General features: G+C 35.8%; 1 protein-coding gene across 1 annotated transcript; it reads left to right on the top strand.

Moving 5' to 3' along the window:
• Window positions 1-24,715, top strand: LOC127843155 (metabotropic glutamate receptor-like). The gene is made up of 14 exons (XM_052373009.1): window positions 1-236; window positions 1,616-2,254; window positions 4,217-4,358; window positions 5,383-5,482; window positions 6,089-6,201; window positions 12,174-12,299; window positions 14,079-14,158; window positions 15,516-15,732; window positions 16,269-16,405; window positions 17,650-17,832; window positions 18,987-19,103; window positions 19,660-19,814; window positions 21,415-22,375; window positions 22,945-24,715. Exons 2-14 carry the CDS (start codon window positions 1,999-2,001, stop codon window positions 23,439-23,441), a joined length of 3,084 nt encoding a protein of 1,027 aa, XP_052228969.1. The 5' UTR covers window positions 1-236; window positions 1,616-1,998; the 3' UTR covers window positions 23,442-24,715.
• The last annotated feature ends 356 nt before the right edge of the window (window positions 24,716-25,071 follow it).

Here is a 25,071-nt window from a genome sequence, read left to right on the forward strand (position 1 = left end):
CGGAAATGGATTAAAGTAACTGATGAGTGTGTTTCAAGATTTTGCTTCGGTGTACCAGGAATTGTGACCGATTGAACCTCATGCGTCTAGTAGCAAAATGAATCGTTTACGTAGAGCGTAGAGTATTTTAATCAGGGATGAACAATTGGTGGTTCAGTAAACACATTTTAGTTGTCGTTTACCATTAACTGGATTTTTAGTGTCAAAACGACGTTATGGATATGACATGAGTTCATGTATTTCAATTTCTTTGTTACGAAAGGAAATTGTTGTGGTTTGATTTATATGGAGCAATAACACTTGTATTTGTTTCATAAGAAATAAGTGTCACTGTGTTTAATTAATACTTGAAATGATTTTAGTTTGATCGGGAACATAATTTGTGCACATAGTTTTGATTGTTTTTTTCAAAGTATGCATTAGCAATCGCATTAATTAGAATAATGTGTGATAATGTAATAGAGGTCTAAAAAGCGGATATTATGTGAAAATGACATGCTTTAAGAACAAAAAATACAACGAACCTGATGACATGTATAAATACGTACCCGAAGACATAAAATACTTACATTTGATGTTAAATTTACTATTATTTAAACACAAAGTATGTGTTCAACTCAATTATAAATAGCAGGAACATAGGTTATGCTTTTGCTGTCGCTGGTTTAAGAATATGTGGTAACTTTACGGGTCCAACATGCCTTGAATCATCGTTAGAAATGGTATCATGCAAGTCAAGCATTTCTGTTACAAAACCCACACATACGAAAACGACATTGAAACACTTTCTTGAGTCAAGAAGTTTGTTTTGTTGTTGTTGTTCAACCATACAAATGAATTCGAATATATTCAAACCATTGTGCATCATTGACTTGATGCGAGTATAAACGATTTAATACCAACATGTTATCTTCGCACACTTAAACAAAGATATGAATATTACCGAGGAATGTAATAGAAAATAACAATCCTTATATGATATCATCAATTAAATATTGAAACAGCAAGGTAATTAATAACAAGCAATGGAATTAATAACAAGCAATGTAATTAATAACAAGAAATTTAATTTATAACAAGCAATGTAATTTATAACAAGCAATGTCATACATAACAAGCATGGTAATTAATAACAAGCAAGGTCATTTATAACAAGCAATGTAATTAATAACAAGTAATGTAATTTATAACAAGCAATGTCATACATTACAAGCATGGTAATTAATAAAAAGCAAGGTCATTTATAACAAGCAATGTAATTAATAACAAGCAAGGTAATTAATAACAAACAATTTAATTAATAACAAGCAATATTACTAATAGCAAGCTCAGGTAATGAATAACAAGCAAGGTAATTAATAACAAGCAATGTAATTATTAACAAGCAAGGTAATTAATAACAAGCAATGCAATTAATAACATGCAAGGCTTCGTCGATACCAACACGTTTACTCGTATTTGTTGTAGAGTCAAACATGTTTCGTATCAACGAAATTGCACAGAGCAATTTGTTTCCTAAAATTTTCCGTACGTGGTATATGCATTGAATACATTAATGAGTTTCTAATGTAAATGATATGCGATGAAATAAAACTTCTCTTTCGTTTATTTTCAGGAACTACTTCTTCTAAGCTTTTATTCTCATTTTTGTTTCATGAACTGTTATGCAGTTTTGAAAAAAAAATCGTCGTGTGTAAACTAAGTTAAAGGTATAGTTAATGTCATTTATATTGACCAATTCAGCAGACAATAGTAACTTTCTTGCATACCCAACGTAATCTTCTGAAATAAGTAGCTCAACAAGAATAGTGATATTTAATGCGTTAGTGTTTCCACAGAAGAAAAACTGACCATATGCATTTGCAAGTCTTTTTCTACCGGAAACACGTTTGAGCTATGATGTGTTCCTGCATTTGCATAACAAAACACTGAACTAAGTGTTTGCATCTTCAGAAATAATCATCTAGTATTAAAAACTGTGACGGTTTGCTGATCGTCATGAACACAGAGTGCCTTCTACGAGTTTCGCGCATGCTGACCATGCTTTGTTGCGCAATGTCTGTGACTGCAGCACAGACCGGTCTGAGCGCCAGAATCGACGGCACTTTTCTTATTGGAGCAATGTTTCCAATCCATAATCTACACGAGGGTGGCACGTGCGGTGACGTCATACAGGATCAGGCAGGCATTCAGAACCTGGAGGCGCTGTTGTATGCCATTGACACAGTGAATAATGAAATTCTTAAAGGCTTGGGTAAGAGTTGTGAGAACTAATGTCTTTTTCATTTTAAGCAAAAGTGAAAAGTCAATAAAACACTTTTCGTAAATATATTGCTGACGGACATTTTTAGACGTCATAGCATGCGTGTTTGAATGTAAACCTTCTTTTAGCTTGATTACATCGAAATCCTAAAGTTTATCGAGACGCTCTTGAGTACGTTTCTTGCGTAGAAACAGGACTGGGTGGCTTGTAGGCGGGGGGTGTCAAAATTCTACTCGCATATTCAATTAAAAAAATTCAATTCGTACTTTTTATTCGACCTGAAATCCATACCTGAAATATAAAAAGGATTGACAATGTCCATCCAATGAAGCTTTGCAATTTCGACACAAAAGGTCGCTCTCTCAAGGGACTTGTTTACATATTTACTTTTCTAGCATTATTTAATTAATCCTCTAACAAATATGTAATATTTGAAGTAGTTTAAAATATTTATAATACACATGAAAAATATTTTTTTAAACTGGACTCCCCTTGGGTTAAAACCAGGGACCGCTTGAAGCAAAAAGCTAACGCACTGTCATTCAAGCGAGATTATACGATTTTTTTCACATTTTAATGCATTTATATAAAACGTATAACAAACTTATTATACATATATTTCAATATAAATTAAAACAAAAGTTAAGAAGAGCATGTGTCGAAAATTGAGAAATAAGCCAGACACATGTATTTAATTCTGAATTCGAAAATGTCTGTACAGTCGAATTCGCCAGCATGTAAATCATGCATGTACGATGTGAATCTAAATTTAGTTTTACGATTCATTTTGAATTACTGAAACGATATCTATTCATACGACACACGAACACTAACTAAAAAGACGAATGCTTCGGTTATTGTAGGAAAATATGTACAAACAATCTTCGTCACAATAGACTCGGGCGCTAATTTAACTTTGCTGCATTTTATGAAATTCGTCTTATATGTATAATTTTTCTTGCCTATTTTGTGTTATTGCAACACGTTTTTATCAATATATTACAATATAACACATAAAAAATCGTATAATCTCGCTATAAACAAAGCTTGCTTTTGTATATAAATGATAGCCGAAACGCTATGTTGGCATTCTGATTATGTTTTGCTATGTTGTTGCGGAATAATGAATGTGAAGCGTCACAAAAGCTTTTTATTATTGATGATTATCAATGAGGGTATATATGTTTGTAAAATGTTTCGTTGTCAAGAGCATGCAGTTCTTATCATTTGACACGTTTTCGGTTTGATAGCATATTTAGAAAGCGCTTGTACGGTATGGTCATTTGCTCTCCGTGGATCTGTTATTGTTCAGTCCGACTTTCAGATATATTCTTTATTAATATTTTAACTTGTGATTAACTTGATTTGTACCATGAGGTTGGAAATGCAGCAGACTGCATCATTCAAATTAGTACTCAAATATAAAGATACCTGCGTGTTTAATCAATAATATACTGTCATTACACAGATTGAATGAAACGCGTCATTTACATTAATTAATTATTACTTTCTTTTTCTGTGTTGTTGAGAACATTTTTGTATTCAACATCATATTTGTATTGCTAATTTGCACATAACGCAGTGATAAACACGTGTCCGAGTTATTGAATTGTCTATAATATTCTAAGTTAGGTGCAATATAATAAGTAACAATTAACTAAATTTGCTAAGACGGAGAGCAGCAATATAATAAAATTTAAGATTGACATATATTTAACGTTCTTGTAGGATGCAGATGTTTAACAACAAAAGCAAGTTAACCAATCGTTGTAAACGGTTAATAATCATGTATCTGAAGAACCTAAATATGTTCAAATGTATTCTTAAAAATGTCGTTCAACTAGCACATGAACTATCTTTAGCAACGAAAGTAAAACATATAATTGAAGATCGCAATTCTAAACGGAGCCAACGCAACAAGGAAATGTTGACCCACTGTTGTTTTTATTGCAGACTTCAAGCTCGGCACTCTGGCATACGACACCTGCTACAGCGACACTGAAGCTCTTAAAAGGGCCCAGCAGTACGTGACATACCGGATCTACACCCTGGAGATGGACTCCATGTACAAGTGTGCTGACAGCAGCAGCCCCTTGTAAGTGACGTCACATTCTGTGGTACCATGGTTATATCTGGCCTACCGAATTCATACTTTGTTGCTTTTGAATTCATTGATGTTTATTGGATTATTCTGCCTGTATGTTCGACCGTACATCCGGTCGTCCGCCAATTCGTCAGTCTGCCTGCAAATTTGTTTGTCAGATTTGTCTGACATATTTTCAGTCATTCATTCAGCCAGGCAGTCTGTCTGTTTGCCTGACTAACGCTCCGCCTGTCTCTCTGTCTCTTTGTCATTCGGTTTGTCTGTCTGACTACCTGTCAGTGTGTGGGTTTGTCTGTACGCCTGTCCATCAGAACTGTTTACCAGAAAGTCAGTGGGTCAGAAAGTAAATCAATAAGTCAGCCGGGCAGTTTGTCTGTCTGTCTGTCTGTCCGTCTGTCCGTCCGTCCGTCTGTCTATCTTTGTGTCTGTCTGTCTTTCTGTCTTTCAGTTTGTCAGTCTGTCAGTCTGTCAGTCTGTCAGTCTGTCTGTCTGTCTGTCTGTCTGTCTGTCTGTCTGCCTGTCTGTATGTCTGTATGTCTGTCTGTCTGCCTGCCTGCCTTCCTTCCTTTCTGCCTGCCTGCCTGCCTGCCTGTCTGTCTGTCTGTAAGTTTGTATGTCTGTCTGCCTGTCTGTCTTTGTCTATCTGTCTGTCTTTGTCAGTCAGTCAGTCAGTCAGTCAGTCAGTCAGCCAGTCAGTCAGTCCGTCCGTCCGTCCGTCCGACAGTAAGTCCGACAGTCAGTCAGTCAGTCAGTCAGTCTGCATGTCTGTCTTTGTGTCAGTCTGTCAGTCTTTTTGTCTGTCTTTCTCTCTGTCTTAATGCCTGATTGTATGTCTGTCTGTCTTTTTAACAATTTTTTAAGTTTAGTGATAATTTTAACTGTGAAAATATAGTGCACGTGTGTCAAAGGGTAACATATTCGTTTGTTGTACTGTATAAATGGCTGTGAAGCTTCAGAGTTGAATATCTTGCTTGTATCGGATCTATTTAATTGCATGTTATTATGGAATTTACAGACTTGAAAACAACAGGACTTTGATCGGAGTGGTCGGGGCCGCCACTTCAGTTGTCTCCATTCAGCTGGCAAGCTTCTTTCGGCTTTTCAAAATACCTCAGGTATTAACCGCTTTACCATAACTTTTTGATTTTTTTTTAACAAAAACGTCAACTCTTAATCAAAGCGGTTGAAGCTTTTTTTGTTGCTACTAATTTAATGATTATGATAATGAAGATGAGGATGATGAATAAGAAGAAGAAGACGACGACGACGACGACGACGACGATGATGATGATGATGATGATGATGATGATAATGATGATGATGATGATAATGATGATGATGATGTGATGATGATGATGATGATGATGATGATGATGATGATGATGATGATGATGCTGATGATGATGATGATGATGATGATGATGATGATGATGATGATGATGATGATGATGATGATGATGATGATGATGATGATGATGATGATGATGATGATGATGACGATAATGGCGATGTTGATGATGATGATGATAACGATTATGGCGAAGATGATGATGATGATGGTGGTGATGATGGTGGTTATGATCATGACGGCGATCATGATGTCGAGAAGGCGGAGAAGGAAGAGGTGGAGGGGTTGGAAGGGTAGAGGCGGATAATGACGACGATCATTCTGAAATCATTGTGAATAATTGGATTATGATCGCGATGATTTTTGTGTTCAGATAAGTTACAGTGCCACGAGTACGGAGCTGAGCGACACTTCGCGGTACGATTTCTTCATGCGCACCGTGGCCTCCGACACCCATCAGGCGAGGGCTATTGTCGACATACTCAAGTATGACCAATGATTTAAAACACTGCAAGGGCGAACATTTGATTTAAGAAAATTGATAACGTATAAGTAAGATAAGTTAGATACAAGGATTTTTCTTTCTGTGAAAAAGTTTCTTCCCGCGGGGAAAACGCCTCCATAAGGTCATAGCAGTTGTCGATATAAATACTAATTATGTAGTAGGTTTTGTGAACATCTGATATTTAAATTATGTTAATGCTTAAGTCTGAACGTTTAAAACGTATACTTACATAATCTCGATTGTTCTATGCAAAAGGCAATATTGTGCTGTGATTTTGCCTCTGACATACATCAGCTCAAGGCGATTGTCGGAAGTACAAGTACGCAAAAACAGTGTGTACACGACTTGTTTCGAGTTTAAAACACGCGGAAGAAAATCTAGACGTACAACTAACGTAAATCAAATAAATGCAACAATGTGTTTTGAAAACACAACCGGCGGTGAAATTAACATTATGGATTGTTTGTCGTCAAGATACAATAGGCGGATTAAAGATAAATAAACTTACATTTTAATTGGTCGGGCACATAATCGTCTTTTGAACATATGTAACGCATATTTCTAAATGTGTACATATTTACTTGAGCTTCCAAAAGGCGAGTTAGAAACAACAAATACAATGCCAGAAAAAGCGTACGTGAAGATGAAGCTTTTATTGATTTTGTCGTTCAGCCAATGAGTGCAATTTATTGGATAGTAGTTTAAGTTATTTTCTAATAAAGTTAAACTACGCCATACAATACATATATATCTTGTTAGAAACAGTGTATTCATGCTACGCACAATGAATATTATAAGGCATATCGAATTAATACAATAATTCCGCCACCATATTTAAGTAAAACAAATGTGTTGTTTTAGATGGTAAAACACGTATAAGGGTAGTTATTACAAATAATAATTCATCAGTGTACTAAACGAGACACATTCCAAAATGTTAACTCAGACTATGAAAATTGTGACATCAATGGTCCGACGGGCATGTACAAATCATTACTGGCGTTGCTCTGGAGAGCGGCGACTAGTATGTAATGCATTTTTTTTCGCTTATGGGAGGAGAAGTTATTTTACGGATCAATGTATATATTTTTAGTTTTAAGAATATCTTGCATAGTGGTGATTTTTTGTGTAAATTAGTGTAAATAAGTACTGCATTTGTGCCTATTACATTTATTACAACATTCATTTCCAATAATGCAATGCTAATTGTTTTAATTAATAACTGATCCACAACTGATCACAGGGGAAATATCACAGGGACTGGGCAAATACGCGAAAATTTATGGTTTTGTATAAAAACAAAACATATTAAAAATATATTTATTGTGTGGTTTTTTTAATTTGCTTATTTAGTGGAGAATCAATGTAGTACGATATTTGACGACCTATCGAGCAAGCAAGTTTATTGGAAGGCGAAGTGGTACGAAAACGTACAATGTATTAGTTTTTTAATAGACATATAATAACGATCGCTATACACAACTTCACCAAATAGCAGTACATAAATTATGTCAGCCGGAATAGCTCAGTTGAGAGAGCGTTAGACTGAAGTTGTTTACTCAACAATCATCTAAAGGCCCCCGGTTCAATCCCGGGTTCCGGCACGAACGGAACAGTTCGGCGGCTGACAATTTTTTTCAGTCAGGTTAATAAATATAATAAAGCTTTATTTTATGTACACATTTTAAAATCCATTTTACTACAATTGGACATTTTAATTAAAATTAATGGATGCCGCGTGGTCACAACGTTAATTAAAATTTCTTACATCACTTAAATATCTTAAAAATACACGTGTTTTTATATTAACAAAAAAATGCAAACAACACATCTATTATCCATGTATTTTTATGGTTGTCTATCATAGGCCCTAAGTACTATCCCTACCACATATAGAGCGCGAAGCGCGACGCGTATTATTGATGGTAACAATGAGATGCGATAAAGGAAGCAGCCGCTTATCAAGGAGGAGCTGTGTCCCAGCAACCCGTTTCCCTAGAGTCAAACACTCCTCAGATTTGTTTAAGAACCACATATAGAGCGCGAAGCGCGACACGTATTACTTTCCAGGTGGTATGGGTCCTTTAGCATTATCCGACCATTACGTATATAGTTATCTTCCTTAGAATTTGAGAAATTTTGAAATCGTTGTTCGAAGTCCAAAATTTTCATCCGATTGTTCCCAAACTTGCAGTTTTTTTTATCAATGAGGACCCAATCCAAACTCTCTATATGAGCAATATTGGACCATAAGTCCAGAATTATTTATCTTTGAATTTAAAAATGAAAGTGAAAAACTGCTTGGTTAGGTGATTATGTCAACGTTTTTCATCAGATTCTTTCCAAACTTACAGTGTCTTCATATCAATGAGCATTTTTACCTAATTAAAAATGAGAAACATCGGGACAATAAGTCCAGAATTTTTTCTATTAAATTTGACAAAATAAACAATTTCCACTTGTTTAAAAGATTTCACAACTTTCGTCTGAATCTTTCCAAACTTGTTAAGTGTTTTTTATATCAGTATTACTCGAACCCTATTGAAAATGATGAATATCGGAGCAATAAATCTATTATGATCTTTTACTGAATTTCAAAGTATTGTGAAATGCAGCTTCTTTATGCAATTTACAGTTTTCATTCAATTTTCAAACTTTTACAGTGTTTTCATATCAATGAGTACTCAACCCCTATCGTAAATGAGCAACGTAAGAATAAGTTCAGAATCATCTACCCTTGAAGTTGAGAAAAATATGAAATTACGCTTACAAGATGAAGCAGATTTTTTAAAACCTACAAAAGAAAAATGAATATTGTTAACACATTTATATTTGAACTACATGTATAATCAGCACTTTATTGTTTTGTTTTCTTACAATATTTTTTTTTGCTTTGTAGGAATCATGAGACCAAAAACCAACACACAAACTCGGAAAGCGAAGCAAGCGTACCCAGACGAGACGTCAGCAACACGAACGTCCAACGTGGATGTAATCTTGGATCAAAACCAAAGATGAAATATTCAATAAAGTGAAATATGAATACAAATACACACATAATGTTTACTCATCACACAGTCTCAGTCGAAATGCTGTTGCTAGGTGAACATTAAGAGTACGGTGGGATAGTGCGAGAAGAAGCGAGAACAAGTTGATAACTTCTTAGAGACTTGAACTCGACATCAAAGAAATTTATTCAGATACCCCCTTTCTGTAGAATTCCTTGTTTTAGAGGGATCGAAATCAAGTAGCTTGACTTGAGATAAAACATACATTTAAATATATATTTATTCATGTGTATAATGTGTGTTTTAATTTGTCCAGTATTTAATGTAATGGAAGTGCTGAATATTTACTTCAGTCAAATAAATGTTAATGTTATGTGTTTCGTGTCGCTTTTATAAATCCGATCACAATTGCTTGCAAATAGTTACTTAAAGCTTTGGCCATCGAGTCAAACGTTGTTTGTATAACCCTTAAAATGTTCCAAAACTATCAAATAGTTCAACTCTCAATGACAATAAATAATACTTCATTTCATATATCGTGTGACAGAGATATTTGAGAAATTTGGGATAAAAGTAATGTTTAATATAACACAAATGCTCATTTGACTTTGCTTTTTTCGTGTGATTTGCTCCATGCAGTTAAAGAACAACGAAGATTTGCAACCTCTTTGTGAGAACCAATTACACGGATTTTGCATACATTTTGAACCGATTTGTTTTGTTTTCATTCATTTTATTTCAGAAATGAACACTACGCAGAGTATAATGTATGATTTTTTTCTTATTAATGAAACAATATTAAATGGCATCATATCAATCACACGTAAATCACAAACTAAATCACTATTGCTATAGTATAATTGTAGCGCTAAAAAAAAATAAAATGCAATAAAAAATAAAGAAACGCAACAAGTAAACATCGTGGTATAAACAGATAAGATCCAAATGTTAATTTTGACTGAGATTTGATGATAAAGCTATTATTACAACTATTAAATCACGGGTAAATCACAAATAAATCACAGACAGGTGAAACCACATTATACACGTCAATGACAAACAAAGTGAGCTGATATTTTTGTAGGGGGCTTTGCACACTCTGCAGACATGTGTTTTGTCTTCACTATGTGTATTCAGATGTTCTCGCATATGCGCCCGAGTACTTGTCTTGTGCTCACATATCTCATACTCTATCGCTCGAGAGCGCTATATGACAATAACTTGTGTCTCTGTTATTGTCGTCTAGATGGAAATGCAGCCCCGCAACAGTTAAAGGGTAACATCCCAACGTGTGATCTTTCATGATATACCAAATTGCGTCTGTGCTTATATCATCTGGCGCATATAGCACATATATATCGCGCTTCTGCCGTCATGCTGTGTATCTGAAAACATAAAATATGTTAAATAAAATACATATGCATTTTTATTCTGTATTCACCGTGCTGTCACCATTAGAGCATTATAATCATATATATGTAATGTATGTGTCATGTGTGTTACCGTTTCAAATATTTCATCCACTTAACCACATATAATAACAAGACAACGGGCATTACTAAATCTACATGTTACAGCAATTAAAATCAACGTTTACAACAGTACAGTTTACTCCTTGCAATGGCCTTAACAGTTGGAAAGAACATGGACATAACCGACAGTAGAATCAATCGAAAGCCAAGTTAACTGCAACTCCGATCGATATATCACTTGTTATGAATCTATATGTGTGCATTGAGTATTGTTTTATCAAAACGTAAATATGCTATCTACCAAATGTTACTAATATAATCCTACCAAAAATACAAGTGCAAATATACGTCATCATCTTTCACTAAAGTATACAACGATCAAAGAAACATATGTTGATATGTTGCGTCAAATGTGCCATTTTATACCAATCAGTTCGTCTTAACGATAGTGGAGTTATTGTGGACTGTTCATCGAAATCAAAAGATTAAATTGAAACCAGACTCCAGAAGGGTGTGTCAGAAAGTCGCCAGATTAAATTGGGGCTTTTTTCAGACATATAGTCTCTCTATAAGATTCCGAGGCTTGTTTTTTTGTGAAAGTTTCACATTTTTATAGCACTTGTGCAAGACAGCATCGAAGCTATTGTATTTGTTGTGTTTTATGTGCCGGATCAAGAAAATGTTTTGAAATTCTAATTATATTTTTGTTTATTAACTCGACAATAACATCGCTTCAGAAACATAGTTTATAACAACTGGTCGTTTCAGCCGAATATCGACTTGTTGTGCTTGCCTTGAATTTCGTTGCTTGTCGTGTTTGCCAAATTGTTGGTGTACATTAGAAATGTCATTACATGGTGTTTTAAGATACTGTTTTCGGACAAAACACATTGTATATGGAATTATTCACGTCCGCATATATTAGTGCAATGCACAAATGAATATAAAACGGATATTTTTGAAGATGTAAAATGTGCTTGTCGTGCTTGCGTGCATTGTAACGTAAAAACTAGGAATTTGCTTCGAATGATAGACCAAACTACTCATCTGGTGTCAAATATTTATATAACCGAGAATAGTGCTCAACTTTACCCAAAGCCTGCGCTTTATTTCGTCAAAATAGAGTAAAAATAAGATACTTACGTGGATTTGAAGCTTCTTAGCGGAGGCAATGTTTACAATTTTCTACTTGACGTGCTAGCCAAAATGACGTCACGGACCACGTGGTATGGCCACACTGATTAGGCTTAAAGACCATGAGCACACACATAATATAACAAAATATATACACAGATGTTCAATAAAGTACACACGTGTTTACATAATCTGGTATCAAAATCTTAACTTCAATAACTTTACGTTACGTGAATGCATTGCAATTTGATTTTATGTATTTTTGAGGGATGGGGGGAATTAACCAAAAGCGATAAATTACCTTTATTCGTATTCAATAACATCACCGTCTGCTTCCAGGCGTTTCCAGTGGACGTACGTGACCTGTGTTTACGAGGACACCAGTTATGGTGAGAGGGGCTACCAGGAGCTTGTGCTGGCCAGCAAGGAGAAGATCTGTATCGCTGAAGCGGTTAAAGTCAAACGGTAAATTATTATGAATTTTAAATCTAATACATTGTGAAGCGTCTTTTGATAATCAGTTTAGTATACAATTGAGCCTAAATGCACGTGCGTAAAGTGTCGTCCAATATTATCATATGCAGTCTCTTTTTTATGGATTGTTTAGTTTACAAAATAAAACTTCTCAACGAAAATCCAGTCGAAGCGGAAAGTGACGTCCTAGATTAGCACGTGTGAGATGCACAGGCGAATCTGTGACGACACTTCACGTACGTGCACTAAGCCCGCTGTTCCCACAGCGTGGTTCAATTCTATAACCTTGTGTCCAGAATTGCAATTTCCGGCTACATTTGATTAGTGTTTAAAGGTAATGGGCTATCAAGACCTAACTGTGGTCATTTTTCGACAGATAATTGATTTTTTTTCTAAAATATGTTTAGCATGACACTGATTAAACAAATTAAAACGTACAAATGTGCACGTAAAACACTGGTATTGATAAATCCCAATACTTTTACTTTGCCAATCATAAAAAGAAAGTACTTCATCTTGACAATACAACAACCACGTTTATTTATACGTTTATCTATATGAAGCACGTTTGAGTGATAAGCTTCCTGTTTCAATGCTTTATGTATATACACTTTTGAATGAAGATGACATTCGCTGAGATCCAATTGCCGAAGATCCTTTGTTGACTCTCAAGTCTATGCGTCAATGCGATACAATAACGTCGTGAGCAGAAGACTCGAAACGATACATCATGTGAATTACTAAGCGACCTCTAAAATATATCAAACTTTAAACGCATTAAGAAGTTTTATTTTGTGTCAATCACTAATTACATCTATCATACTTTAATTTACGTTCCCATTAAGATTGTGTTTAACATGCTCTTGCTGTACTTTTTAATCCTAGATTTATTGATGTTTTAAGAGCGTTTGCATTTGCATTCATTTTGAAAGTTAGTCGAAATGAATAAGAATTTTCAACTTGTATTAGACACTTATTTTCTCTTTTGCTTCTAATATCCATTGTTATCCGTTGTTTCTGGGCTTTTTTCCAAAGAACTCGGGTGCATAAAAGATGCGTGGAAAAAATGATGTATGTTTCATGTTACCCGTCCTTTCAGAAGAATGACCCGACCTGGGTCTTTTGTTGATTTTAAATGTAATCAGATCGCTTCTTTATTTTATAGTTGATACCATTCACTTTTACACTTTTGTAAGGGCTCTTGTGTCAGGGATTGACATTCCATTTTTTATTTTTGCAACTAACCGATCCTTTAATAAGGACTACAACTACAACTAACATGAAACTTCACAGCAAACCTACCCTTTTTCTTTGTGAATTGATATGAAACAAACCACATGTATATAACTGTATATACTCGGTTTCTTGATTATGCGAATTGTTTGCTTGCCCAGAAGTGCGATGCTACGAACCAAAACGAAGATTAATGCCGGATTTTTGCCGTTGCACCTTCAAATGATATCTTTCACGGTGAATCACTGTTGTAATTCTTTGTCATTGTGTGACTTCAAGCGAACTTCCTCGTGCTTCCGAAGCTTACCGAATCCAAGTAGACCACATATAGCATGGAAATTTCAGCTATTGCTATAAGGAACATTAACTTTTCGAAATAGTTTACGAAATATTCGTTGATTTTGAGTGTTTGTGGGCTTTAAAGGTTCTTCGTTCAATAAATGTATATATTTTATATATGCAATATGTTTTTGTTCATCGATATATTATCTAGATTATGTATTTTTTAATATATATCTTTTTCGCTTTGTTAAATAGATTTGTTTCTTCTGAAGACGCCAACCAACTGCAGTTGGAAGACGCCATAAAATCTCTTAGACGTCATAACAATACAGAAGGTGAGAGTCTACCTTTGACTTTTATCAGCAAGGATGTCGCGAAACTAACATTCGGCAGTGAAAAGTTCAACATCATTCACACTACTCTGAACTCTCAGTCCCGAATATATTATAGTACCATTATGATGAATACATTAGTTTCGTAACTATAATCAAGTTAGAAAAATAATAATATGACCAGATAAGTTTTTCTCGTGAAAAATGCCTACGAACAAAACTGAGTACATAGATAAATATAGGATAGAGCGAGTCATTTATGCTAATCAAGTTCCCATCGGGTCAATGTTGGCGACTGAACGTATTTTATAGGTGCCATGCTATCCTCATTATTTTTGTATGTGATCACACGTTTGCAAGAAAGTCCGGAAACCCCTAAGCCAGAACAATTCGTATAATATAGGGTTCACATGACTGTTCTGTTTCTAAACCTGTTATGTTGCTTGTAGGTAAACCGTTTCCATAATTAAATTCACAGTTAAGCGAAAACTATCACATGCATGTTTTTTATATAAATTATCATTAAAATTGCAGCAAACAATAAATTTCATTTTATTTAAAACTGTTTCGTTTTTAAAGACATGCATGAAGTAATGAATGTCGTCGGCATCTCTAGAGAGCTTTTGACTGTGTGTAATTTTCTTCATTTTTTAACTTTTATGAGGTTCTTAATTTACTTACTTTTAATATTGTTTGTGGCAATATTTGGTCATGTAATTTTTAATAACTCAAGGTAATTTATGTAAGCCAAATTCAACTCAACAAACAAATGTATCGTGACTATTTACATTATTCTAACTTCGTAGTATTTACCGCTTGAATAATATAGCTTAATTTACCGGACACTGATTTACATATATGAATTGAATAACAGGTACGGTGATTAACGCTGAATACATTAAATTCCGTAAATAATTCCGGTTAAAATAAGTACAAAAGTATTCAAATTTTCTACTGTTTTGTTGTTATTTATCTCACGAATCTCTTCACCAACAACATAGAGTATGAGTATAAAATTCACGTGGCATGTTCTCCAATTCAAATGAGTTTGCAAGTATAATTTTTCGTATTCACCGACCGAATTTGAGATTTAAGATAACATATAGACTAATAAGCAAGAAAAATACGTCAATTGTTAAAATATATACAGGCTACCACTAGTATTCTATCATTAATTAAATGATATATATGATGATAAATTAGACAGACGTGGTTGATGTTTGACTCAACATACAACAATTCTTGAATATTCTAACCTAAAGAATATTCTGTGTTTTTAGACAAACAGTTTGGTGAATACTTGGCCAGGCCGATGTTGGTGAGCTATATAATGTTTTAAGACACATTGTTTTTGTCTCAGGAAAGACGGTTGTTATCCTATTTGCATCGAGCGACATCGTAAATAAAATCTTCCGAATTGTCGACAAGATGGAATTCCAGAATCATTTCCAGTGGGTGGGGAGTGACGACTGGACCGGAAGAAGTGTCCCAACGGAGGTTCAGGACATTGTGGAAGGTACCATTGGGGTCCAGCACAAAATACGGATCATCCCTGATTTTGACAAATATTTTCTCAAGTAAGTATATCAGGGTTTGCTTTTGATTAGAAAAGAAAAGATACAAACTGACCAGAAGGCAAATACAGCTGAGTGTCATGTTTTTCTCTCCTTTTTCCCAATCATTGTTTTGATTCTCTCAGAAGAATCAAAGTTCATATTTGGAATATTCAAGAGTCAAAGTTTAAAAAAAGAGTTGTAGGAAAGCGATGTCTTAGTATGCTCATCTGGTTGTTTGTTTTATTGATGTCTTATTTTGAATTGAATCTGTGTGTTTTGAACACAAAGCAAGCAGCACAAGTGAAGCATGGATATGTTATCATATTTTGATTGTAGAAAGGTTTGTCGTTTTCTTAATGATATGAATTGGTAACTGCTTAACATATAACTCGTAGACTCTAAAACAAAACAAAAATAAACCTCATTTAAATTGAAGTATATACTTTACAATGACTTATTTGTTATCAATCACATCATCGTAAAATCACTTTAACATCTATTCACAACTCAAATATTTAATCATGTCCACGTTTACTGCTATGTTTACATGCTTCCAGACTACGTCCCGACACAAATACACGGAACCCATGGTTCAAGAAGTACTGGGAACAAATCTTCAACTGTTCCTTCGTCAGTAACGATAAGAAGAAGCATGTACCATCGTGTGATCCGAACCTTGAATTGTCCGAGAAAGGTACATATATCATAGAAGCATTGTGCAAAGAAAGCTGATACGACCTTGCTTTCAATGGACACTTATTATGCAAAAATTTAATGTGCCTATGAAGGAAGTGCTGTCGCATGCTCACCTTAAACAGTTAGGTACAAAACATGTGGCCGGGATTCGAATAAATGTTAAGCATACGTCTTTTTGAAAAATACAAAATGTCACGTTGTTGGTTGCTTGCTACCATATCGTCCTGACGTGATGGCGGACAAAGGCGGCAAAACGAAAACACCTCACAAATATTTTTTTTATAATTGTTGTTTTGACGAGTATATTTTTCGTGTTTGTGTCTGAATGTTAGTTGTTCTGGCGTATGCCCATTTTGTCAGCCATCAAACAGCCAGAATATTGCCAACTCAACTACCATATGAAATCGTCATTCAGACTCTCTCTGTATGGTGTTTCTCTGTGATTAACTCTGTTTAGATATACTCTAGTTAGTCAAAAAAAAACAAAACTCTGCTTCCCAATAATCTGGCGGACTCTGTATACCAATAATCCTATGGACTCTGTATATTGTATACCCATTATCAAATGGACTCTGTATATTGTTAACTCATAATCCAATGAACTCTGTACATTGTATACCAATAATCCAATGGACTCTGTACATTGTATACCCATAATCAAATGGACTCTGTACATTGTATAACCACAATCCAATGGACTCTGTATATTGTATACCCATAATCAAATGAATTCTGTATATTGTATACCCATAATCCAATGAACTCTGTACATTGTATAGCAATAATCAAATGGACTCTGTACATTGTATACCCATAATAAATGGACTCTGTATATTGTATACCCATAATCAAATGGACTCTGTACATTGTATACCCATAATCCATTGGACTCTGTACATTGTACACCCATAATCCAATGGACTCTGTACATTGTATACCCATAATCCAATGGACTATGTACATTTTATACCCATAATCCTATGGACTTTTTATATTGTATACCCATATTCCAATGGACTCTGTACAGTATAGACCCATTATCAAATGGACTCTGTAAAGTGTATACCCATAAACCGTTAAACTCTGATTTACCATAAACCGATCGACCTTTTCTTCTAAAACCAATGGATACGAGTTTACATGTAAATCGATGGAATACATTTCCCAATAAACCGATGGGGGTGTTTCCCAATAAACCAATGGTTAAACTTAAGAAATCGATGGACTCTTTTTCCCATACAGGTAAATACCAACGCAACCAGAACACGTACTCAACAATGGACGCTGTATATGCATTCGCATACGCCTTGAAAGAATGGCACAGACGGTTATGTGGCCAGATGAAAGGTGTTTGTACCGCTATGAAAGAGGCAAAGCCCGAAGACCTCATGCTGCAAGGATATCTCAAGAATGTAACTTTTAAAGGCATGTATAAAAATTGTTACATATTGTGAAAGTATATTGGATATGGTGTTCCTTTAAAGACAGAGAGATTAATCTTTAAAGTTCTACCCAGGCAGCATTCTCAAAACCAATGAAAAATGATTATTAACACCAGGAAACGATCTCGAGAGTGGCACCATAAGTCTGCGACTTTCGATTTATTTAGGCTTATTTGCGCCCATGCATAAAGACCCGTTTTTGCAGATATAATATATGTCTATAATGCTGAAATAGTTTTAAGTGAAGCCTCGTTATTTAAATTTATATTATATATGTAAACTCATTGTTGTGTATTATAAATGCTTTGCATGTTAATAAAGGTTGATTAAGAAGACATATTTATACGAGAATTGTATTGTTTAACTCAATGTATGCGAACTGTATTCGATCAGAATTGGACCACTTAAGATTATTCTGTGTGTCCAAAACTGATTACTTCTTTGCACTGTCTCTATAGAATTACTCAAGTCAATGACTTAATTGTTGTTGAAAGCTTCGAGTGGTTTATGTCCTTAAAGTGGTGTGTTTCAAGGGGAATATGGATAAGTTATCACAAGTTTTTGTCTGATTGTGTAATACGTTTGACATTGTGTGAGTGTTTTGTGTAAAAATACATTGTGTCTGCTATTGAAAAGCTTTTAATAATTGAATAGCCATTTTTTCCAAGCATTTAAATAAGTGCAATAACAGTAAACGACACGAAAATTACGGGAGTTATTTTTCACTTACAACACAAATAAAACTGGCTCTTTAAAAATGTAAGGGTTAATTATGCTAGATGATTGTTTTCTTATTGTTTTCACGAATCTGGTTGAGGCATAATATATGACGCTTTAAGAAGACGATACCCTATTGTTGAAAAACTTCATTTTTAGAGAAATCGTTTTAGTCCAAAAACGTTTTCATTCCTTTATACGGTTTCTAGACAAGCAGGTTTCGAATTTGAAACCACACGTTCTGGGAAAACTGGGCTTTATGCTGATTAGTGACGCCACTTTCCTTCTAAACTGTAATGTCGTCAAGAAGAAACTTCTTTAAATGGAAAATACCAAAAATCTGAAAGTGTCTCTGATTTGCCTGTGCGGGCTGCACATGTTAATGCGAACGACACTTAACGCACATGCTTTCGGTTTAAGATCCAGCAGGCTTTGAATTCAAGTTCAACAACACTGACGGTCCAGTCCGCTACAGCGTTTTGCACTACTTCCGGAACGAGAGTGTCTACAAGTGGAGGGAGGTTGGAGACATTGACGGTATGTGGTATCTACAAGTGGGGGAGATGGGAGACATTGACGGTAAGTGGTAACTACGAGTTGAGGGAGGTGGAAGACATTGACTGTATGTGGAATCTACGAGTGGAGGGAGGTGGGGGGAATTTATGGTATGTGGTATCTACGAGTGACGGTAGGTTGGATACATTGACGTTAACTGGTATCTGCGAGTGACGGTAGGTTGGAGACATTGACGGTATGTGGTATCTACGAGTTAAGGGAGGTGGGAGACATTGGCGGTAAGTGGTATCCACGAGTGGAGGGAGTTGGGGGACATTGACGATATGTGGCATCAAAGAGTTAATCTTAACGTCTTGTCGAGTGTTACTTTAATAGACAACACACTAAGATATTTAAGCATTTTTTTCTAAAATAACAATCTCTTACCCCCTATGTTTATTGTGACGGTAGTCGGTAAACATAACTGCATTTATTCGGCGAAAACTTAAAAGGCTTTAACCAGCTGATAATGTTGTGTTATTACAACCTTTATTATCATAAATGCCAATTTATTGATCCGATAATCGGATTTTTCCAGGCAACGCTATACGCTGGATTGAAAATAACGGATCTCTCGGCTACCGAGCGTCCACGTGTTCTTCACCGTGTCGGCCAGGGGAGGCAAAGCTGCCGATAGCCGGAAGGAACTGCTGCTGGTCGTGCCGCGCATGCGCACAGTTCGAGTATCTTCACGTATGTTGCTATTCTCTGTTAGTATTTACATCGAAATATTGTGGGAGTGGCGGTGAAAGCGGAAGAAGAAATATCAGTAGCAGAATTAGTAGAAGTAGTGATAGTAGAAGTAGTAGAAGTAGTAGTAGCAGTTGTAGTAGTAGTAGGAGAAGTAGTAGGAGAAGTAGTAGTAGAAGTTAAAGTAGTAGTTGAAGTAGTAGTAGTAGAAGTTGTAGTAGTAGTAGCAGTAGTGGTAGAAGTAATACTGTAAATCCAATAAATTTCGTGTGATACGAATTTTCGTGGTTGTCGTTGGTCCGCTGAACCACGAATTCAAGTACCAACGATTATTTATACATTTTTAATCCGAAATCGGTCATTTCCGAATGTCATTACCGACATTTTCTTTTGTTGTCGGTTATCTGAGATGTTTGTTTTTTGTAATAGTTACTTCACTTAAGTAGTATTTTGAAAGAGAGATTGTTTGATTGAGATATGCTAGTTAATACAATATTTTGTTTTCTTGATATGTGTTTGGGTAATAATACTTTTTAAACCAAGCACGGTATTTAAACTGTACGTCAACGATTGTTCTAATCTCTTTAACGTGACGTCTTCAAATTAACAGTTTGCAGATTTATCACATATGCCAATTAGTGCCAATTAAAGTTTAAAGGAGACATAACGGTTATCACACGTGTATTTTGGGGACTTTATTACTCATTGTTACTACTAGGGGACCGATTGCGCTGAGAATAGCAAATATTGTCAAAACAACATTGATGACAATTAACGAGCGGGGACCCACAACTACTTCGCTTTATCGCTCTCCACAATTTTCGACAACACTTTCATGCTTCAGTACACATTAACCTCAAGTCTTGCTGTTAAAACAGATAAGCAGATTATGCTTCGTTATTACTCTGGTTGTTTTAATAAAAGTTTAATTATTATGACGGTCAGTCTTCCCCGAAAAATTTTTAATCCACGAAATTACGTGTGAACGAATAAGTTGTTTTTTATTAAACCACGAAATTTCATACGGACGAATTTCTATACGTTAACAGTAGTAGTAGTAGTAGTAGTAGTAGTAGAAGTAGTAGTTGTTGTAGTAGAAGTAGTAGTAGTAGTAGTAGTAGTAGTAGTAGTAGTAGTAGTAATAGTAGTAGTAGTAGTAGTAGTAGTAGTAGTAGTAGTAGTAGTAGTAGTAGTAGTAGTAGTAGTAGTAGTGGTAGTAGTGGTAGTAGTGGTAGTAGTAGTAGTAGTAGTAGTAGTAGTAGTAGTTTAAGTAGTAAAAGTGGTAGTAATAGTAATAGTCGTAGTAGTAGTAGTAGTAGTCCTCGTAGTAGTAGTAGTCGTCGTAGTAGTCGTAGTAGTAGTAGTAGTAGTAGTCGTAGAAGTCGTAGTAGTAGTAGTAGTAGTAGTAGTAGTAGCAGTAGTAGTAGTCGTAGTCGTAGTAGTAGTCCCTGTAATAGTAATAGTTGTAGAAGTAGTAGTAGAAGTATTGTTGTTGGTTTTGTAGTTGACTTTTGTGCCACTTGTTTTTTAAGTTTTAAAGAAGTGTTTTTAAGAATTATATAGATAGTTGTATTAATTTAAACAACTGTTTTTTGTCATTCAGGAAGAAAACCAAACTTGCATCGCGTGCCAAGCCGGGACGACAACCAACCAATCAAAAAACGGTTGCGCGGACATACCGGAAAAAAGCATGAACATGCGTAATAAGTACGTAATAATTTTCATGGCGTTCGTCTGCCTTGGTATCGTTGTCACGTGTCTTATCGCAGTGCTGTTCTACTGGCATCGGGACACTCCTCTGATAATGGCTTCGGGGAAGGAACTGAGCTTCGTACTTCTGTTCGGTGTGGTGCTTTCATACGCATCTACCTTTGCGTTCGTCGCTTACCCCACGGCGACGTCTTGTGCCTTCACAAGGGTGCTTCTCGGGCTTAGCTACACTATTTGCTACGCCGCTATTCTTGTGAAAACCAACCGGATTTACCGAGTATTTAACATACACACGAAGAAGCCCAAGAAAGTAACGTTAATAAGTGCTAAATCACAGCTGCTAGTCACCAGCGCGATAGTGTTCGTGGAAATCCTGGTACTCTTGCTCTGGCTTATATTCGTGCCGGCTGACGTTGTGTATGAACACCCGACTCCCGCCGACAACGTGCGTTCGTGCGGCGATGCGCGCGGCCACTCGTACATCATCTCGCTCATCTACCCGCTGTTACTGATGATCGCGTGCATCTACTACGCGGTGCGCACGCGTAAAACGCCTGACGGCTTCAACGAGACGCGCTACATCGAGTTCGGCTCCTACTCGTTCAGCATTCTCTGGATCGCCTTCATCGCAATGTACGTGTCTGTCTCGAATATTTTCGCGAGGGTTGGTGCGCTCTGCTTCTTTTCCGCCATAAACGCCACCATCACGCTGATCACGCTGTTCGTAACCAAGGCGTATATTGTGCTGCTGAAGCCGCAGAAGAACACGCGCGAGAACGTCATGGCCCGTCGGCGCACTTTCAACAGTTACGAGAACGTAGACATACGCAACCTCAGCCTTAAAACAAGCGCAGGTAAGTTAGCACCATCATCATTGTTGTCATCCTCGTAAGAAGTAGCAACAGTAGTAGATTCATCAGCATCTTCTTATTTTTATTCGGCGTCGAAATGTTCAAATTCATCCTTCTTCTTCTCCTCCGCCTTATTATAAACTTCACCTTCATTATGCTTTTAGGCACAGAAAGCCATGCATGAACATTACCATCGTGATTGTAATCATAATTAGCAGTAGCAAAAGCAACTGATTCATCATCATTTTCATATTTGTCTTCGGCATCGCAATCATCAGATTCATCCTCCTCCTCTTCCTCCGCATCATCATAATCTTCAAACTCATTCTGCTCATCAGCGCTGTTAGGTCATTATTATCATAATCGTCAGCAACAGCTGAAGATTCATCAGCACCACCGCCGTTGTTACCGGTAACGATGTCGTTATCCTCTACACCTTAATGAGCCTCATCATTTTTTTCATAAAAATCAACCTTATCATATTTATCATCTAGATTTGAATAAACTTTTTTTACAACTAATATAACGTGTGCTATTAATGATCGCATTTGATGTTGTTGTTGTTATATTAGTTTCAAACTGGCACCCGTCACACCCTGTGGTCGGTTCCCAGACGTCTTCAATGATAAATGGTCAAGTGCCGAAGAAATACGGACCCAACCTCCCAGTTTCTATTTCCGCCATTAATCTTAACAACATTAGCAAATCAGTCGAGAGCCTTGACTCGGTAAAGTCCGTGTGTTCCGATCTGCCGGACCATCCAATATTCGTGAATGAGGACATACATCAATATCCCGTCCCTGTTCGAATATCTACGGATTTAGGCGATCTGAGACTGAAAGAGTTTCTCGAGAAAAGTCATGAATACAACTCGGATGAGGACACTGGTCCGGGGATCATTTCCGGTGGCGTCCCCAGGCGCTCACTCCGCTCATTCCGGTCCCGGAAGCAGCGGCGCCACACGATGAAGCGGACAAAAAGCCTGAACGCTGCGCACAATCCTACCATAGTGGTCACCTCGGCGTCGAACGAGGACATATCTGCACGGTTCAAGGTCATACATCTCTGACGAACATTTTTTGTTTTCATTAACATGTTATAACATGTATCTGTTGTTGGATATTTGTTCGTTGACTTATTGATTGACGAGATCATGTACACTCATATTTGTTGTTAATGCAGAGTGATGAACCATTTAAAATTATTGGGGAAGTAATTTCCTGTTTAGTATCTTGCTAACTGACTTGACTAGGGACTGCTTTTTAAAATTTCAAATATAATCGAAATATAGTTTTAATGCATGCCAAGTCACTGTTTATCATAGCAAATACGCAAAATAGTGTAAAGAGCAACAGTATTCAATGATTAAAATACAATTTCACACATATTTATCAACACTCAATATTAGTTTAAAAAATACTGAAATAATTAAATGCCTTGCATGCAAATTATTATTGCTTTGGGGTTTTCTCAGTCGCCTAAGGCCGAAGTGACCATCAGACAATGTATGGCGGGTAAAGACAGTTGAAATCCGCCAGACATTGGAGCTGGCACAAACGCAATTTTACAATATACAGTATTTCTAATCGAACCTTTGCTCAGCCTCCTATTATCCGCCATGTTGTTTTCCAGGTAACCTTTCAAAACTAAATACTAATAACGTCGACATTTCGAAATAAAGAGAGACGACAACAAGTTACACCTATGAGTCTTCCCTTTCATTATACTCTTCTACCGTACATCTTCGAAGGTTTAACATTTTAAGGAAATACATGTATGTTATCGATTACGCAAGTACTTCTGGGTTTCCATTTTGTGCGACTGTGACCGTGTTTTTTAATAGGTTAACTTACACTTAGTTTCTGCTCGGGTCAAGAGGACTCAAAGGAAGACGATCAAAGTCGTTATGTATAATGGTTGAGCAAGTAACATCCAAAACAAATGAATTGTTAATGGAAGAAAAATATTTATTCAAATCCAACATGGAGCCGGTACGTGGATTTCTTCACTTCATTACTAAAATATACATCAATCTAAAAAGAGTACGTGAGTAAACGTTTTTGAAATTACTAAAATGAAACAAATAATCAAACGAATTAAATGAAAACAAAATTTCGTTTGCTTTCGGGGTAACACTGTAAAATATTTACTGAAGTTTTCTCAGTTAAGTGAACAATTGGTCTTATTTCCACTCGCACGCTTGTTTTTTTTACTTGTAAACATATTTATTGCCTCACTTTACTAAAAAAATTATTCACGGTATGACTCCGAAAGCAAGCACATATGTTGCTATGAACTTTAAAGAATCCGTTTGTGTGTTGTTGATATGTTTTGAGATTATTATAAACCCTTGCATTCAACATTGTTTTTGTAATTGTTATAATTCCTTAAGACAAGCTCATTTGATTAAATGTAATATCATATTACTTTTGTATTTAAATCTTTTTTCAATGAATACTTATTTTTGTATAATATTATTTTGTTGAGTTTCTGAATAATTCTATAATATTTTAAATATGACGTAATTGCTCAAATTACGTAAATTAAATTAAATTTGTTAAACTGTTTGCGCTTAAAATAGTGAATTAGAACGCAGTCATACGGAGTGAGTTAAAATTGTGTATGTATTTTAACATATTTATTGAAAATTAAACTTGGACTTGTATTTCAATATTACAAGCGTTTCAAAATTTATGCAA

The sequence above is a fragment of the Dreissena polymorpha genome, chromosome 8 (genome assembly GCF_020536995.1).
Source record: "Dreissena polymorpha isolate Duluth1 chromosome 8, UMN_Dpol_1.0, whole genome shotgun sequence".
Lineage (NCBI taxonomy): Eukaryota > Metazoa > Mollusca > Bivalvia > Myida > Dreissenidae > Dreissena > Dreissena polymorpha.

What these genes read in the sequence shown, in the direction of transcription:
- LOC127843155 (XM_052373009.1), top strand. Translation starts at nt 1,999, where the DNA reads ATGAACACAGAGTGCCTTCTACGAGTTTCGCGCATGCTGACCATGCTT. An exon ending in ACGTCATAACAATACAGAAG is followed by an intron (nt 14,159 to 15,515) that starts GTGAGAGTCTAC and finishes TTTTTGTCTCAG; the next exon opens with GAAAGACGGTTGTTATCCTA. An exon ending in CCTTGAATTGTCCGAGAAAG is followed by an intron (nt 16,406 to 17,649) that starts GTACATATATCA and finishes TTTCCCATACAG; the next exon opens with GTAAATACCAACGCAACCAG.